The 19,841-nt window shown below is 48.2% G+C and overlaps 1 protein-coding gene across 2 annotated transcripts in view; it reads right to left on the bottom strand.

The window, feature by feature from the left end:
* LOC147729090 (tetratricopeptide repeat protein 24-like) overlaps positions 1-19,841 on the bottom strand; it is a 604,158-nt gene that overhangs the window by 13,875 nt on the left and 570,442 nt on the right. For both annotated transcript variants that reach the window (XM_086959369.1, XM_086959370.1), the window contains exon 9: positions 4,770-4,895. In XM_086959369.1, the coding sequence (XP_086815495.1) occupies positions 4,770-4,895 (126 nt within the window). The remainder of the gene's footprint in view (positions 1-4,769; positions 4,896-19,841) is intronic.

Raw genomic sequence — 19,841 nt, 5'->3', positions numbered from 1 at the left:
AACATGTTTGGTTTCTTTTAATATTGTCTACATGTCACAACATTTAACTTAATAATTTGTGTGTGTTTTCCCTGGGTTTTTGGCTTAGTAATTGCGTTCACTACTGTTTTGTTTTTCAAAAATTAGCTTACCTCAGTCCCTGCTAGTAGTGAACTCATTAGGAGTAGGGGTCCCCGCTTTTTGCAAAATGGCTTACATACCTTAACACATGTTTTGTGTTCTTATGGCCAATCTGTCTGGTCGTTGTGAATGTTGAGGTGTGGTGATGTCGCGGATTTGTGCACAGGGACGCCAACTCTGCATCTCAATAGCGATAGTTGTGGGGGTCCTCTTTGGCATGTTTTTTGCGGCTGCTACCGCGGGAAAAGTGGTTCTGTGGGATGTTAGCATCTGCTTGTGAATGGTGGGGTAAATTTATCACGACTTTGGCAGTAATAAAGTGCAGTTAATTAAGAGATGGCTCTTTGTGAATATGCCCCTCATTGTTTATATTGAATCCTTCAGTAGACATTTATTTAGATGAGTTATTATGCTGGAAACTTTTATTGCATTGTTTCAAAATTAATATTGAATAATTCAAATTAATTACCTTTATATTATATAATAAACTATTTGTATTTTTTTATACATTTTACGTTGAGAGATCGCCACCCCAGTGGTGGTTGTCTCCACCAACAAGGGAATAGTTACTAGCAGTAACATTACACTTGTAAATCTTGTTCCCCGAAGCTGCTGTGCAGTCACACAGTGTGTATTCTTTGTTCCTAAAACATGAGTAGAATTGGCTACATCAAATTGGCCTATTTAGTGTTTTAGTAAGGCCAGTGCTGGGGCACAGGATGTGGATCACTAGAGTGAAAGGTAAACTTCTCACTGGACAAACCTGCCCTCTTGCATATTATTGTTGCCCAAACGAAAGCACCTTAAGCACTGCCAGACCACATGTCCAAGGAAACTTGTAGAAAAACCTTCTTTTATGTATTAGCTAAATCATTTCTAAGTGCACATGAGTGCCTAATGAATAAATGTGCCTTATGCTAAATATTAAGAATAGAATGTACCTACAGCGACTAGCTACAAAAGCCTTAGTAAGAGTGGTCTCCTTATTCCAAGGGCCAGGGCCCTGCAGAATTATTAGCTCTGTGGGAACACCGCAGACCTCTTTAGTTTCACACACTGAGGTGAAAACAGCCAAAAGCTTGGTGTGAAAGAAGGAGTGGAAAGCATTTATCAAGTAACTCAGGGCCCCAAGCAGCAACAAAAAAAATGGTCGCAAAAGGGCAGATTCTCAGAATCTGCCCCTTTGCGACCAGTATTTTTGCATTTGAGATGCATCATCACAAATGTAAAAATCGCAATTTAAGGAATCGTGATTTGTGATTCCTTTGATTCCTTAAATGCAAAGCATATTGCAGATTGAAATATCGATTTCGCTATTAGGGGTCGCAAATTACCGTCAAATGAAACTGGACGGTAACTTGCGAAAAGTTACATGTTACACACACACACATGCCCTTGTGGCATATATGTGTGCAACACGTGGTCACATGGCAATTTCAGGGGTGCAACAGGGTGTCCTTTTGGCACCCTTGCACCCTTAAAATTGCATGCGTAATTTGTGAGTACTCGCAAACTGCGCATGCAATTTCCATTGTTTCCTATGGGCTGCTAGGCCCATAGGAATGAATGGGTAGCAATTAAGGAATGTTTAGGAATCGCAACATTTTTTGTGATTCCTACATGCGTAGACAATTGTGATTCTTTAATTGCCATTCTTTAAAAATCGCTTTTAAAGAATCACAATTGCCTATTTTGATGCATGTGCATTTCTCATTTCTTAGTAGATGTCAGGATCCAGCTTGTAACCTCAGGGTCCACATCTATTATCCTGGGAGCAAGGAAAATCTGTCCCATTTAACGGGTCACTGATAATCAGAGAGTAGTGGTGATTTTCACTATATAGGTTGGTGTAGCGTTTCATACGGAAAGTGGCTGTTTGTGACCCAAGGTCACTTTATTCAAATTGGATTAGGAAAATGCTAAACAGGCCATTTAAAATGTTTTTTCTTAATGTTTATCAAAATCTAGTTCGATGGTGAAGGCAGATTTGTTCTGCACATATTATGAAGGTAACTTTGTTAAACCCCTATTATGTGCAACCTTGAAGACTTAGCAGTAATTAATTCAATTCTCTTGGACTTTCCTCTTGGGATCGATTGCGCATTGATAATACGTGAAATACGACTGTAAGCAAAGGAACCGCCTCTGGGAACAGGAAGGCCAGGAGGAGTAAACACGTAGCCTAAAATTTAGGAAGATGGGATTGAACAGAAAAACCAAGGGAATCTCAAAGTCAAGTTCTAGTTCAAGTTCAAGAATTTCTATAGCGCACTACTCACCCAGAGGGTCTCAAGGCGCTTGGGGAGGGGGTTCATTATTTATCGAATAGCCAGGTTTTAAGTTCTTTTCTGAAGGAGATATGGTTCTGTGTAAGGCAGAGGTGAGTGAGGAGTGAGTTCCAGGTCTTGGCCGCCAAGTAGGAGAATGATCTACCTCCCATGGTGGATCTTTGGATACGCGGCACTGCGGCTAGGGCTTGATTGGAGGAACTTAGTTGGCGGGAGGGTGTGTAGAAGGACAGTCGAGTGTTGAGGCATTCGGGTCCTAGTTTGTAGAGGGCTTTATCTGAAATCCTTTCTAAATTTCATGTCTGTGTTCTCAATTCAGGCAAACCCTCTTGTCAGGAGACTGGGGGTTTGCAGCGGGCAATCTATATTTTCATTGGGCAGGGCCTCAATGTAATATAGAAGGTCTGAAAAAATGCCCAGGAGTTCTGGCACCTCAAAAGCCCTTGGAGCAGGGATCGTGTGCAGGAGGGAAAATAGGAAGTGTGGTAAAAGTGGGATTTGAAGTATTTAAGAACATTCCTTTGCTTCATGATATCTAAATTGATTTGAAAATTGCTATAACATCATTCTCCTCATGGTCTGCTTGCAGTACCGAAGGCTCTGAATTGATGAATGTATATACACCCTCTCTGCGCTCGATGGGGCTTATTTTCAAGCCGATTGTGCCACTGGTGCGTCACTTTTAAAATGGGAAAAGTGGCATACAGCGGCGCAAAGGGCTTGTAAATAAGCCCCCATGAGTTTAAATCTAAATCTAATATATGGTGCAAACAGCTTATGCCAGATATAGGGTGACAGGCAAGTAGTATAAAATTGTTGTACTCCATTTTTTCCTTAATATATTACTCCAGCTATAGTCTGGAGGGGTTTGTGCAGGCCCAAAAACCTAAGAGGGAATTTTTGAAGTAACTGGATGCGATACACCAGTGGCGGCTGGTGTTTTTTTCTCAAAGTGACAGGGCAGAAATCTTTGACTTGAATATAAGGTGCAAGCGAGGTTGAAGTGAAATATGAGGATGCGGCAGTGTGTCAGAATTTTTGGAATGGTAAATTTTCGGCATATATTTAAAGAAAACTGGCTGCATTTTGAAAAAAGGGGTTGCAAAGGTACACCACTCTAGCTCCACGCAACACGGACACATCACCCACCCTTCACTCATGCTGCACTCAAAGATGCACACTACTAAGCTCACCCTATATTCACACAAGCGCACCACTCAACCTGCAGTCACACAGGCACACAACACCACCTGCATTCACACAACTATCCCAGTGCATTCACATTGTTTATCCCGCACTCATGCACTTTTAAATGAATGTCGCTCATCCAGTGGGTCCACACAGTCACACAAGTCACTCTGCACTCAGACAGGTACTGCACTAACCCTGGTCCCACAAAGTCGTATAAAGGCAGACCACTAACCCTACACTCATAAACACAAGTCACTCTGCACTCATATAGGCTCACCCTTCTTTCACATAGGCATTCAACTCACCCTCCACTCACTACAGTCACCCAGTGCATTTACACCACTAACGCTGCACTTATACAGTCACGCCACTCCCCCAGTGGACTCAGACCACTCACCGTGCACTCATACGGGCACACGGCTCAACCGGTTCACACCACACCCCCTTCACTCATACAATCAACCACTCACCATCCAACGTGCATGCACACAGAGATACCAGGCTGCAGCAGCACTAAATCGGCCGTGCCCTTCACCCGCTGAAGCAAAGTGCAGTTAGAGTCAGAGTGCTCCTGTTGCAGTATGGTGGTAAGCGGGTGTTGTTGCGTAGGCCAAGCAGAGGAGCCACCCTGCTGCAGGAGCTCGGAAGGCAGCGCCGATAGCATATTCTGCCTCTGGCAGTCTCCCTGGCCCTCTGACACTAAGGAGCAAAAGCCTTTGAATGGAAGGGCGGCTGTCGAAGCAAAGTCTGTAGCCACACGGGGCCTGTCACCTCACCCAGGCTGGACCTAATTCCCTAATATCACTTTCCCTGACAGAAACTGTCACCTCTCCCACATGCGAAGTTGCATCGCCCTCCCCTCTCAAAAAATGAGAGTTTCAGGTCACTTCCTAAAAATGAGCAAACAGGCTTTTGTTAAAGATACTCAGTGGATTATATTTTCTGTTTATCTTGTCTCCTACCCAACTGTTAGCGAAGCCCTTGCCGCCTCCTAACACCAGCCGCCACTGTGCAATTTTCCATTTTAGCTCGTTTGACCTTGAAATATTTGACAAGTAAAACCTCCAAGGTCATAATGAGGTCAATGGGGGCTAATCAGGCGCCTGGCAGGCTTTGCCTTATCTCACGTTTGATATAATAACTGTCTCTTCGAGCTTTGCTTTTTTCTACCTTGAATTTGGAGCCCCATGGTCATCTCCTGATGTGGTTGATCCAGCTGTAATTGTTGATGGACTTGAAGTTCTCGACGAATCTGTCGGTGTCAGCGTGCTTGATGGACTCCTCTCATTGTAAAGCCTGTGGTGGTTGAAAATATGAGTGGGTGAGAATGGCAAAAAGTTGTCCGAAAGTAGTAAACAGGTAATAAATGCAAGAGAGCATCTAGATACAAATATATGACTAAAATAGACAGGTTGGAGGACAATCCTTCTTTTCCATCATTACATATAACTGAATGTTTTTGACAAAGTGAGGGCACTTTTCTTCTCAGATAAAGATACCAGCTCCAGAACAACCCTTTGGTTCAAAAATGGCACAGAAAGATTTACTATAAATTGATACAGAGAAGTGGAGAAGTGTGGCTCACTGGTTAGAGCAGGCAGACCCTGAAGCAGAGGTCAGACCCGGGACCAGGGTTCAATTCCCGACGAGGCAGGGTCTTGAGCTCAAATGTCCATGGACTCGATAATTCTCGCTTCGGTGCCTGACCTAATCATGGGTTCACACTCTGCAACTCTGTGCATTAAGCTTGCTTAATCTCCACAACCGATTTACAAAAGGGGGTGGTGATGAACAGAGTGTCTGAATTGAGCAGACCACTCTTACCCAGTCCAAAGATCAGGGCTTGATCCATCACCGTTATTTATCTCACTGCCCCATCCCAGCTCAGAACCTGGCTATATGCAAATCAGTCTGTCCCTGGCCCAGTGCATCATGGGAACAGGGCAGACTAAACTACCAAGCCAATTCTTTACCAGAAAGGAGACAAGCTACCGGGGACCGGTTTCTGGCATTTCAGCCTCTTCGGCCCGGCTTGCTTGAATCTCCACAACGGCCCCCCGCGGCGGGATGCCTGGCTTTCACCTTGGGGATGCCCTGTAGGGCTATCTCACAGGGAAAAACCAGGACGGGTTCCCAAGGCAAGCGCGGAGATACCCCTTCGGGGGTCGATTCTGGCGCTATATAAGAAATATAATAATAATAATAATAATAATAATAATAATAATAATAATACAGGTGTTGCTGCATCGAAAAGATGATGACACTGTAACTAGCCCAAACACCACATGGAATAACACAATGTTGTCATCTAAATGTACAGTGGATCAATAATCTGAATATACACTTATGAACAAATATCTAAAAGTAGGATTATAAATAATGTGCATGAAGCCATTTCACAGTGTTGAGCTGACGGCCTCGGATTAAAACACTCATATAGACACTGGACAATTGTGTCAAAGAAGCAAAGAAGTAATGTGACTTGTTGGTGGGCAATGATCCCCATACAAGCCCAAAACATTCTGTCTTGTGATCAATGCCTTTCCTAGCTGTAGTACTTAATCAGGTGTTTGACTGCTTGTCTGATAGTTACATCATTGTGATGCACAAATGCAGTACCAATCTAATAAATAGCTACCACTCCTATCACTCATTGACCTTATGCTTGTTTTTGATCCTGTATGTTGCTCTGCTACCTTTTAAGCTAGCTTTGCACTAGCTAAAAACATTCATATTTTAGTCCTCTTTTTCAGTATAATTCCATTGGCCCTCAGTATAAGTGAAAAACATATACTCCAGACCAACCTGTAAAAAGAACATTCAGGAATATAAGCAGAAGTATCTCACACAAAAACACTTTTGGGTATTGATAAATAAGCATGCATGTGACTTTCATAAGTACATTCAGACATTTCAGTAGATATTGAGTACTTGGGTATACATTTTGTGGGATGAGGCAGAATCTTTCAACCTTTCATGATTTAGAGACTAGGCAGGGTTGGGGCTACAGCCATTGATGGTGCCAGTGCTTTTAAGATAAAGTGATTCCATGGGGCGTGGCTTGGGTGCCGGAGGGAATGGCGGCGTGAGCTCGGAGCTCCGCGCCCGATCCCCGCAATTATCCTGGTAAAAGGTGTGGCTACACCCGCAACAGCCCTACCTTGCAGACCGGAGGCAGGGGGAATCAAAGCGGCACCCTCGAGGCCGTTTGCGGGACCATGCGAGAGCCCACCGGCAGAGAAAAAACAAATAAAGGGCCGGCGCACGAAGGAACACAAGATGGCGGACGCCGCTGGTGAAGGGAGCAACTGAGAAGCGCACTCGGATAAGAGGCACATCCCCGGGAGCTGTGTAGGCGGAGGAGTGCGTCGGACAATCGAGAGAGTGACCAGGCGCGGCAGCGGTGAGTCCCAGGACCCCTGACAGGGTCGTCCACCGACCGCTAGCTCAGGCCGAGCCGAGATCCCCGCGACATGATAGCGGCGGGACAAGCAAAGGAGGAACCGCAGCGCAACTGAGGCTGCTGCCCGGCGGATCCCACGCCCCGCTCGGGTGCACCCGGGACTCCGCCTGCAGCGCTGAACTGAGTGGGCTGCTCTCTATAGGAGGGAGACTGGCATATCGCGGGGCACCCGGCCCGGAGCAGTGACGGAGGGGAGTCTGGGCTCCTCGCCATTAGGAAGTGCCCAGCAGCTGCCGCCTGTGAGCCTGAGAGGCGGGGGGCCCGCCCGCCGCTACCGGAGTCCGTGGGGATGCCCGCGGGCACCCGCCTCCACGGGACGAACAGTGTTCACCCCCGACGGGGAGGAGGTCTCCCACAGAGTGACGGGGTCGGGGCGGGCTACGCCCCAAGAAGAGCGGAACTGAGGTGAGGAGCGACGAGCTTGGTGGACCCAGCGGCGCAGAAAATACCGCCGAGCGGAAGGGAGTGCTGCGGCGGCTGACTGCGGTGGGACCCACGGCCTGACTGCACAGGGCGAAGCGGAAAGCGGGGCTTGGGAGCCGCGCAACCCCGGTCGAGCCCTGTGCACATCTTTGGCCCCCGACTGCGGCTGGGGGAACCCCGTCCACACTCCAGGGCACTGGGGGACACGGCGAGACCGAGAGGGGGCTATGGAGGTGGAACCACCTCGTGGAGGGCAGAGATGAGAGAAGGGGCGAGGCCCAGAACCCAGCACAGCGCCCAGGCCTAGGGGCGACCTCGGCTCTAGTTAAGGGCTACAGAGGGGCACTGAGATAGCAAGAATAGCAGCTGAGGAGCGGAGGAGGACGGCAAACCTATCCGACAAGTAGACCCCCAGCAAGGGGTGGGACCCTGACCGCGGATAGGGAAGGAGGAACATCTGAAGATCCATCACCATTGTTGACAGACGCAGCGGAAGTCCCCTGGAATATGAGATTAAGGACCTCAAGCCCTGAGAAGATACACAAAGATTGAGGAGGCCCGAGGGGGCGCCCTGCGGCTGAAGCACCGCACAGGCGTGTGGAGGAGGTGGGCTGACGGTGGAGGGAGGCCCTCCATTCCCGCCTGCTGACGGGACCGAGACTGACTCTGTCCGTGGCTAGTCGGATGGTGAGCTGGGGGCCCAGCGTAAGCAACTGCCGTTGGCCCACGATCTGAAGAGGGCCACTGAGACTCCCCAGTAGCTGCACAGCGAACTACGGGCATGGGTGCGAAGAGCGAATTGGCACCATGGTCAAAGATAAGGGGAAAACGGAGGGAGCTGCGACCTCTGAGGCACCAGCGGGTGGTCCTGCGGCGCCATCAGATCTGCAGCAACTTCAAGACCGCATACTGGAGGCTATCGCGGCAACGAGAGACACTTTGCAACAAGATATTGCACAGGTGGTGTCGGGACTGGGGCTCCTGAGAGCTGACCACGACAAACTCAAAGGGCCCGATTCACAGAATGAACTTACTACTTTTGGCATTCACAGAATGCACTTACTACTTTTGGTATTCACAGAATGAACGTACTACTTTTGGTATTCACAGAATGAACTTACTCATTTCGGTATTCACAGAAGTTAGGACTACTAACTTTAGGACTCCTAAATGCCTTCTGTGAATACCCAAAGTCCTAAAATTACGATTTTTCTCAATTTAGTAGTAGTAAAGTTAGGACTACTAACTTTAGGACGCCTAAATGCCTTCTGTGAATGCCGAAAGTCTTAAAATTACGATTTTTCTCAATTTAGTAGTAGTAAAGTTAGGACTACTAACTTTACTACTACTAAATTGAGAAAAATCCTAATTTTAAGACTTTCGGTATTCACAGAAGGCATTTAGGAGTCCTAAAGTTAGGAGTCCTAACTTTACTACTACTAAATTGAGAAAAATCATAATTTTAAGACTTTCGGTATTCACAGAAGGCATTTAGGCGTCCTAAAGTTAGTAGTCCTAACTTTACTACTACTAAATTGAGAAAAATCCTAATTTTAAGACTTTCGGTATTCACAGAAGGCATTTAAGAGTCCTAAAGTTAGTAGTCCTAACTTCTGTGAATACCAAAATGAGTAAGTTCATTCTGTGAATACCAAAAGTAGTAAGTGCATTCTGTGAATGCCAAAAGTAGTAAGTTCATTTTGTGAATCGGGCTCAAAGATAGGGTCAAAGACGCCGAGGACACCTTACATGAGTTAGCCCCAGCCCACAAAAATATGGAGGGGAGGCTCGCGGATGCTCTGGACAGAATACAAACGCTGGAGAGGAGGGCTGAGGATGCCGAAAATAGGAGTAGACGCAGCAACGTCCGAATAGTGGGCCTTCCTGAAAAAACAGAAGGGAAAGATATGGTTGAGATTCTGGACAACTGGCTCAAGACCACGGTGGCGCCGGAAGGCCTCTCGCCATTCTTCACACTGGAACGAGCTCATTGCGTTCCGACTAGGCCGCCCAGGACGGGCCAGCCCCCAAGGCCGATCGTAGCCAAGCTGCTGCACTATAAAGACAGGGACCTTCTGCTCCAGAGGGCCCGGGAAGCGGGGCCGTTCCAGATAGCGAACAGTAAAGTGACACTATTCCCTGACTACACCTTTGAGACGCAGCGACTGCGGGCCTCCTTTTTGACTATTAAACGTGAACTACGAACTGAGGGCATCCAGTACTCCCTGCTCTTTCCGACTAAGCTCAGAGTGGTGCTGGACGACAAGACACACTTCTTCCCCACATCGGCGCATGCATGGGCATGGTGGGAGACGTACAAGGCGGGCACAGATGGTGCCAGATTCCGAGAGGAGAGGGAGAGCGCAACAACACAGATACGGAAATCACAGAGGCTGCGCCAGCGAAGGCAGGGCTCACGGAAACCGTCTGCATCTCAGACAGATGTGGAGCGGAAGGCTGCGCTAAAGGCGGTGGAATCGCTATCGAGATCGGATGCCTCCCCATCAAAACATGGCACGGACTCAGAGGGCCACGCCACTGGATCGTAGACGGACCAATCAGAAATACACAGCACCAAAGGCCCGCTGGTGACTCCGCAAACGTCGGAAGAGATCCTGAATATTTGACATGGAGATAACGAGCAGTGGACATTATTGAAGATAGGAGAATTTACGAACTAAAAGGTACTGCAGGTGGGGGTCATGGACCGGGATGTAAGACCGCTGCTAAACATGGTAGTACAGGGAGGGTGCGGGGGGGGGGGCCTGCGTAGCTGCCTTCCAGCCTAAGCCACAAACCGTCTGCCCTTAAGGCACTCGCGGTTACGACTGTGAATTAGTGGGGAAGTTGTGAGAATTGACTAAGTTTGAATGGGAACTGATAGTTTGATATTGGGGCCTATTCTGGGGGGGTGGGAGAGGGAACTGTTGGGGTCGTTTCATTTTACTGGCAATGGTCGGATCCGGAGCAAAAGGGAATCAAGATGCCAGGAGGTTCAAGGGCAAGTTGGGGGGGTACCACCACTCACGATGAAACAGAAGTTCGAGTGATGCTACGACGTGAACTATGGGACAATGGCTAGTGCGAATACATTGCGATGTATAACGTGTAATGTGCGGGGGCTGCATACAATGACGAGAAGACACAAAGTACACGCCTATCTAGTCCACAGGGGGGTGCACATAGCGCTACTGCAAGAGACACATCTCACAAAACCGGAGGGGGTAGCACTGCAGAGAAGATGGAGGGGTCAGGTGTTTAACACCACTTATTCAGCATTCGCTAGAGGGGCTCTGATATGGATAAGGGCGGGCACCCCATTTCAGGCGACCAGACACATAATAGACCCTGAGGGTAGATATGTCGCAGTGGAGGGCAGACTTTGGGGCAGGGACATAGTACTGTGTAGCATATATGCACCGAACATAGACCAGCTGACCTTCTTAATGGGACTGTCAGGGACCCTGGCACACTTCTTAGTGGGCCCTGTCCTGATTGGGGGAAACTTTAATTCAGTAGCGGACACAACACTAGACAGATCCCATCCACCACTGAGGGGCCCCCGTACACCGCCTCACGAAGGGTAGACTGGATTGGAAAGAGAGATGGGGTTTGACGGATGCTTGGCCCACACATCACCCGACTGAACGTGACTACTCGTACTTCTCAAGCCTGCATGACTTCCATGTCCGGATTGATGCAATTCTGTGTTCTCAGGTTATAATGCAGACTGTGACACGGTCCGAGTACCTAACCAGAACAATCTCGGACCATAACCCCATGTTGATCAATTTAGACTGGGTAAATGAGGTATCGCGCGTCCCGACTTGGAAGCTGCGGCCTGAGACACTATACGATCCATTGTTTCACGCGGCGCTAGAGGAGGGAATAACCCAATACTTCGCTGAAAACGAGGGGTCCTCGGCTTCCAGAGCAACGGAATGGAACGCCTTTAAGGTGGTAGTTAGGGATCAGTGCATAGGGAAACACGTGGGCATGCGGAAGGCATTATTAGAGGACCTGCAGAGGGCAGATTCCAAGCTGCGAGAAGCAGAGAAGGTGCGACCGGGCCACCCCGAGCTCCAGGAGGAGGTCAACTCGGCTAGAGAGGCAGTAGCAGTGGAAGTGGAGCGCCTCCGCAGCTTTGATCACAGAGCCTACACGCTCCGGGCCCATGTCGAGGGGGACAAGGCTGGGACACTACTTGCGTGGTTAGCTAACCCCACTAAACGATGATCCCCGATATTGGCCGTCGAGGGAGAAGGGGGCCACATAAATTACTCCCAAACGGAGATACTGAACAGCTTTCAGGGATACTATGAGGGCCTCTACAGAAGTGCATTGATGGGGCAAGAGAACGACATTAGCGCTTTTCTAGAGGGCCTCCTTTTACCGCACCTGGACCAGGAACAGGCGGACGACTTGGGTAGGGACATAGAACTGGGGGAGATCAGGGGAGCGGTTAAAAGGATGGCCCGCAACAAAACGCCGGGTTTAGATGGGTTGCCCATTTAATTCTACAGCAAATACCTAGACTTGTTAGCGCCGCGACTCCAAACGATATATAACGAAGCCAGGATAGCTGGCTGCCTGCCCCAGTCTATGCGCGAGGCACTAGTGATACCACTACTAAAGCCTGGGAGGGAGAGCAGCAGCCCGGCCTCCTATAGGCTGCTGTCCATGCTAACCACGGACTACAAAATATTAAGTGCTATACTGGCAGCGAGGCTCATACAGCACATGCCCGACCTGGTCCACACAGACCAGTCGGGTTTTATCCTTGCGCGTAACACGACGATAAATATTAGGAGACTTGCACATCTGGTGGAAAGCCCATATACAGAAGCCCAGACGCCCTTGGTCCTATCAATAGACATTGAGAAAGCGTTTGATAGTCTGGAGTGGGAATACCTATACAGAGCCATGGAACGCTTTGGCCTGGGAGATGGCTATATCAGGTGGACGCGAGTCCTGTATACAGCGGCAGTGGCAAGAGTGCGAATAGGACCCCTCGTTTCACACCAATATCCGGTGGAGCGGGGTACCAGGCAGGGCTGCTCCTTATCCCCCCTATTATTCGCCTTGGCAATTGAGTCCCTCGCGGCCGAGGCCCAGACGGGTAAACATTTTCAGGGCATAGATAGTAGAGGAGGCCAACAATTCATCTCCTTGTATGCAGATGACCTCCTATTATTTCTAGAAGACGGGTCAAAGGCGCTGGAGGGGGCGGAGAGGCTACTAGAGCGATTTGGAGAACTCTCAGGCTGAAAGTCAACTGGTCTAAGACTTGCTTATTTCCTTTGAGACGGGACATAGCACGGCCCGACCACCGACCCGAGCTTAACTGGGAGCTCACCTGTCTGAAATACCTAGGGGAATATGTGTACCACACGGCTGCAGACATGCTGGAAGGTAACGTGGGCCGATGCATGCGGGCACTGAAGGGCAGTATGGCCTTTTGGGCCACGCTCCCACTCTCAGTCACTGGGCGCATCTCCTTATTGAAAATGATCGCTCTGCCGCGGCTTCTGTATTACTTTCTCACCCTCCCCATCTGGATACCTAGATCCTTCTTTCCCCAACTGAGGTCTCAGCTGACCACCTTCCTATGGGGCTCGGGCAGATGTAGAGTGGTTCTGGCGACGCTCACCCGTCTGAAGAATGATGGCGGACTGGCGGTCCCCGATTTTGAGCTTTACTATCTTGCTGCTCAACTTCAGATTTTTACGCAGGAGGTGGCAAGGGTATACCAAGGTCCGGAGAACGAGAGAGATGGGGGTACACCACGACATGTTCTGGCCTATATCACCTTGCAACAAAGGATCGCCCTTAGGGATCAGAAACCAGAGGAACAGACGTTCAGGCTCTGTTGGAACCGTTCCCAGAGACGCGCGGGGGTGCAACACCCATATGCCCCAGAGATACCCCTGGGAATGGTGACTGCGCTCCCCCATGGAGTAGATTGGTCGCAGTTGCAGGACTGGGAGGACGCAGGTATACAAGTTATTGGAGACCTCTATGAGGACGGGGCACTTATCCAGTATCAGGAGTTGCAGGAGAGATTTGAGCTACCAAGAGGGGGGTACCTTCTGCATGCTGCGGTGACTGGAGCCATGCAGACGCACTGGAAGGGGGGACTCGAGGAACCAACAACGACCATGGCCAGTCAGTACACCATGATGGCAGCCGGAACTTGTAAGGCTGTAACATGCCTGTACTCTAGAATGCTTTAGGAATAGTACGAGAAATGCGCGACATAGGGCATATATGACCCCGGGCAAAATCAGGAAGTATTTTGGGGCGGCAAAGGCGGCATGCTCACGATACGCTTTGGAAGGGACGGAGCTGGAACATATGCTCTGGTCCTGCCCTGACCTCCGGGAATACTGGCGGGCAATAGGCGATACACTAAACGAAGTGACGGACAGGACACTGCAATACGATGTAGCGATATGCCTATTACACTGGTTCCCGCACACACCCAAAAACAAATCCACAAGCAAATTTATAGACATGGGCCTGATTATAGCTAAAAGAGAAATCACACGACATTGGAAGGCGAGAGTGGGTCCCACACACAGGAGATGGCTCAATGAGTTCTTGAGGTGGGCCGCATGTGACAGTACATACCGATACCAGACAGCTCGCCGTAAACTGGACGTTAGAGCATTGGGCACAGCGGCGGCTTGGGAGGCATTGGTTCAGGCCCTAAGAGATAGTACACTACAGGAGGATGAGGAGGCACTGGATCTGAACGAAGTCGGCTCCCAGGACACACCGGGTGCATCACACATCTGAGTAGACACTGACTCCTGATTGTACCCATAGATTACATAGTGGCGAGCCCTTCTGAGTGGGTGGTGGAAACTGGGGAGGGGGGGTTGGGTCATTAGGGACAGTTAGGTAATGTTGGGAGACCTCAAGAAGGGGAGAAAGAGAAAAGCAGACAGGCACATTTCCAAGAGAGGGGATTACACCTGCTAAACCTTTCCAGGCCTCTAGTATTCTTCTATGTATCGCCGCCCGACCCCCGGGTTGTGGGCCTACTGGCTGTGTACAAAATGGATTGAAGACTGGAGAACGGAGGAACAGAGTTGTACTATGTATGTGGCAATAATTTTGTGCTATACGTCTGCAATAAAAGTTATTTTACAAAAAAATAAAAATAAAGTGATTCCACCCTGCTGCAAATTTTTAATCTGATGATTGATCTACATGATTATAAGCTGGGCAGAGATGAATGTCTGCTGTGAAAAGTAACCTTTGCCTCCTACAATTTTGGGGCTGGTGCAGTCTCTACCCAACCCCTTCCACAGGCTCGGGATCCAAACAAATGTATGGTTGAGTCAGGGAACCTCTGAGGTTCACTGGACCTAGGGAGGTTGGCTGGCAGGGCTTCCGCTGCCATCCCCGAGCTGGAACTCTGTCTCTCGCTGTAAGCAGATCTGTCTTGCTAAATTGCCTACACCTAGCAGTTGTCTGCTTCCACCTACCGGCCCGTTGGCCAAGAGGGTGGTGGTTCCTGGTGAAAACACTGCACCCCCACAAACTTTAAATCAAGCTCCAAGTGAGTTCTATGTTTGTCAGATCTGTGCCCTTTATGGACTGATTTCTTATAGAGTATCTTGCTCCTTAACAGATCTTTGCCCTGATAGAACCATAATTTTTACAATGTATAAATTATTACCATGTGAGTACTGGTACTTCTCTTTCTATATTCCATCTGGTATCTCCTTAAGACTCCTGGCATTTTCAGGTTTAGTCACCTGAAATATGGAATAACCCTACATAAGTGGGATCACAGGGATATTTTCTTCTCAATGTACCACCCGCTCTGATCAGGTGATATAACTGAGCGGGGTGGCCATGGAAAATCACAGAACAGGATGTTAAGACATGGCTGGGAAGAGCTTTGGAATGAATACTCTGGGGCATATTCACAAGGAGTAAACTCCTATTTATCTCCACCTTAACACAACAAAAGTGGAGATATATTTAACAGCCAATTCACAAACTGGTGCAAACTGCAGACCACACCATTATTCTCGCGATAACTGCCCCCAAATTTATCTCCACGGTGGACAGCACCAACTAACACTAATGAGATGCAGAGTAGGCGTGCCCGTGCAAAAACACACGAGAAAACCACAACACCACATTCACAACGAACTGCCAGATCTGTGAAGCGAAGCAAAAACAGGGGATAAACCACTGTAGCACTAGGGAGTTTACACCTGCCTTTTGCTGGTGCTAAGCAGGACGACTACCCACAGCATGAAAGGGAGCCCAGCCAAGAGCCACGCCTGAAGACCCACAGATGCCATGATCATGCAGCTCCGATACCCATGAGGGTCACAACACCCATCACCACCACCCCCTTCCCCAGCCATATTTTTAACATAACCTCCCAACCCCTCAGCATTCACCCGTGAATGTATTTCCATCTATCACTAGTAGGTGCTGGTCGCAGGGTCTTTCAATAGAGCGTGGGTACGGAGGTCGGGGAAAGTGTCTTTCAGGCTGCATGCCAAATGTTAAATGAACCAGACAATGTCTCCTGCATTTGTTGTTTACTTGACATCCTAACCCTCACATCCTAATATTTATAGAGCCATGTTTGCAGTGCGATATCGCCTGGGTTGAGAAAGGTGAGTTATCCGTCACTGTTGTGCCGATCTACAGCTATCGCCTGCTAACACAGGAATAACTATCGCCATTGCAATGTTGTCACCTGTTTTTTCCACCTTCACTGTAATTATCACCATGTAGTGCAGGCTTGTGAATACCACGCTATCACGGCGAAAAAAATCAGGGTTAGGCAATGCTAACTTTTCTGCCGATAAATTACTTTGGTGATAGTTATTGCACGTTCTTGTGAATATACCCCTCTGTGTTGTGTGGGGTGGTCAAATGGGTCCCAAAAATGGCAATTCTTCCCCACAGCCCAAGAAGTTTTACTGGGGGCCTTTTCCACACCAGATTAGGCCGGGCTCAGTATTTCGGTATACAGTAATAATCGATTTAAGCACGCCAGTCTAAATCAAACAGGAAGGTTCCTCCTCCAGGGATGCCGATCCAGACAACTCATATATAGTGAGGACTTCTCTGTTCATATTCACAACTTTTTCTCTTCTTCTTTTTCTCTATTTAACAAATCCATTTTGTTTTATTGTTTTCAACAAGTACACCAACTCCCACCTACATCCAAACAGGCTGGGGGGCCATTAAATAACTAATAATATTTAACTAATTATAAAGTAAGTAAAGTAAATTTACTGTCAACCCTTTAACCCTATAAACCCAAAACCCAGGTGCAAAAAAAAATCACCAGTTATCCTAATTAATTACTCAATTTCCATATGTAATTGTCAATTAATATTAATTAATAACTAATTGGTAATTAATTAAAAATAACTAACTTCCCCCTTTTACTCCATAAACCCAAAACCCACACCCAAAAGATATAATTAAACATTTAACAAAGTTAATTATCAATTATCAACAAATTATTACCTAATTAAATATAAATTGCTTCCCACCCTTTACCCCTTAAAACCGCACAACCCACACCTAAAAAATATTTACACAATTACCATAACTAATGATCAATTAATTAATTAACAACCAATTAATTAAAAATAAATCACTTCCCAACTTTTCAATCAATCAATCAATCAGGGTTTTTTATAAAGTGTGCTACTCACCCGTGAGGCTCTCAAGGCGCTGGGGGGGAGGGTACAGCTCCGGTTCAGTCGAAGAGCCAGGCCTTGTGGTTCCTCCTGAAGGTGTGCAGGGTAGGGGACGGTCTGATGTTGATTGGGAGCTTGTTCCAGGCCTTGCCTGTGACGTAGGAGAAGGCTCTTCCGCCTGCTCTTTTCCTGGGGATGTGTGGGGTCTCTGCTAGGGCGAGGTCGGCAGAGAGGAGGTTCCTTTTGGGTATGTGGAAGGAGACTCTCTCATTGAGGCATTTAGGTCCGATGTTGTGAAGGGATTTGTAGGCATGGGTGAGAAGTTTGAAGGCTACTCTCTTCTCAACAGGGAGCCAATGGAGGTCTCGTAGGTGTTGGTTCATGTGCTCGTGTCATGGGGTTCCGGGAACGAGTCTGGCTGCTGTGTTCTGGATGGCTTTGGAACTTGTGTATGAGAGTTCTGTTGATTATGGCATAGAGGGTGTTACCGTAGTCCAGTCTGCTGGTAATAAGCATGTGGGTGACGTTCTTCCTGCATTCGGGGGTATCCATTTGAAGGTCTTATGGAGGATAAATAGGCAGTTAAAGCTGGCAGAGGCGACAGAGTTTATCTGGGGGTTACGCTGAGGGAAGAGTCAAGGATAATGCCATTGTTCCGTGCGTGGTCTGATGGGGTGGGTGGGCTCTCAAGGGCTGAGGGCCACTAGGTGTGGTCCCAAGCGATGGTGGATGGTCCGAGGACGAAGACTTCTGTCTTCTCCGAGTTGATAGTCAGGCAGCTGTTGTTCATCCAGGCTTCGGCATCCTTCATTCCTTTCTGAAAGCAGAGTCTTTTACTCCTATAAACCCTACAGCCCATACATAAAATGTAAAACACAATTAGCATGCTACTAGGCGCCAGTCCCGCAAAGGAATGCAGTACAGACTGCAGCACATTCTGCAGGACAAAAAGGGGAAACCACACATATCCCTGCACCACGTGCAGGCACCATGCGGTGACTGCCACTTGTAGCAGGGACATGTAGAGGGCACCATAGGTGTCCCCCAGTGCCTACAGCCTAGGGCCAGGGGTACCTGCTGCGGGCCCCCAATATCCCTTTCCACCAGCTTTTTCATGGCGGGTGAACCACCATGGAAAGGCTGGCGGAGAGGGACATTATAATTCCTATGGTGGTGCCTGGAGGTGCCTCGCCTCTCTGTGTGTCTGGAGAGAGAGGGAGAGGCGGTCAGAGACTGTTCGTACTAGCAGGGGAGCTGACCGTGAGAGCTGCACTTACCGGAGGAACAGGGAGATCACCGGTAGAGTTTCAGGGACGTCCACAATGGGGCACTGGGTAATAATGCAGCCGCCAAATAAGGCGCGGTGAAGCGAGCCTGTTAGGAAGGACACGAGGGGCATTAAAATAACCCGTGTCGCGGTAGAGCCAAGGTAGCGCCTCAGGAAACAGTTACACTTACCGAAGGCTTCGCAAGGTCCAGGATACCAGCAGTGTGGTTCCGCGTTGTACATGGAGGGCGAGGGCAGGGGGAAGTATAAACCATAGATGGTTGAATGCTGATAGGTGGACAGAAGGATAGAAACAATCGAGGGACTAGTCCCTCGATTATTTCTATCCTTCTGTCCACCTATCAGCATTCAACCATCTGTGGTTTATACTTCCCCCTCCCCTCGCCTCTCCCTCTCTCTCCAGACACACAGAGAGGCGAGGCACCTCCGTTTTCGGAAGTAAAACTGACCGGACACTCCCCCGTATACATCAACAATAGGAACCTGGGTAAGTGCCCGGACGTGGTCTACCGACCCGACCCACCCATACGAATCCTTATTGACCGGTTCCTTTTTTCCCCCCTCAGCCCAGACCAACCCATCCTTGGCGCCATCCCTGCACCTAGTCGTCAGGGTTCTCAGGCAATTGCCATTCAGGTAATTCACTATATGGCAGTATATGGCAATGTATGATTTACTTCAGCCACCCATGCTCGCTGGACTAACTGCGCATAAATTCACCACCGGGCACTACACTGACACTCGTTTGGCTACTCCAGCAATGTATAACGTCGGTCATCAGGTTTTCTCACTTAAGGAGCTGTCACTCACATGTAGACACTCGGGAACCCTTGATAAATAATCACTCTTCAAAATCACGCGTGTTTTATTGTGCTCCCTTATGGACCATGTAGTCACTTAGACTCACCAAAAGTCACCAGATACGTTCTGTTCTATGTTCCTTTTGACTAAATTTTCCTAATTTCTTTTTCTCTAGGCTATTGTGTAGAACAGGTTTTAGGCATAATATTTTGTGTCCTGATGATGATTCCTTGTATCTAGTCTATGGAATCGAAACGTCGTCGACCTCTTGTCGCACCAGATATGAATATGTATATTTATTGAGATATGCTATTGATGGTGTGGTTGAATTTCTGTCATTGTTATAATTTACAGAAATCACTCACTTTCTGCCTAAGATTCTTTCTCTCCCTTTCCTTTCACCTTGCCGAATTGTAAGCGTGAAGGCACAGGCTTGTGTCTCACTCTTTGATGAATGTAAGGAAATTGTTGTTGCTTATTATATATAGTAAAAATTCCTGTGATCACTGTCCGGCTGGACAAATCACTCTAAAACAAATATAGTTCGATTGTGTCTATATTATTATTTCTTTATTCTA

Source organism: Lissotriton vulgaris, chromosome 2_2, assembly GCF_964263255.1.
Source record: "Lissotriton vulgaris chromosome 2_2, aLisVul1.2, whole genome shotgun sequence".
Taxonomy (NCBI): Eukaryota; Metazoa; Chordata; class Amphibia; order Caudata; family Salamandridae; genus Lissotriton; species Lissotriton vulgaris.
Note: the sequence above shows the minus strand (reverse complement) of the source record. Positions and strands in the feature narration are given on the sequence as shown.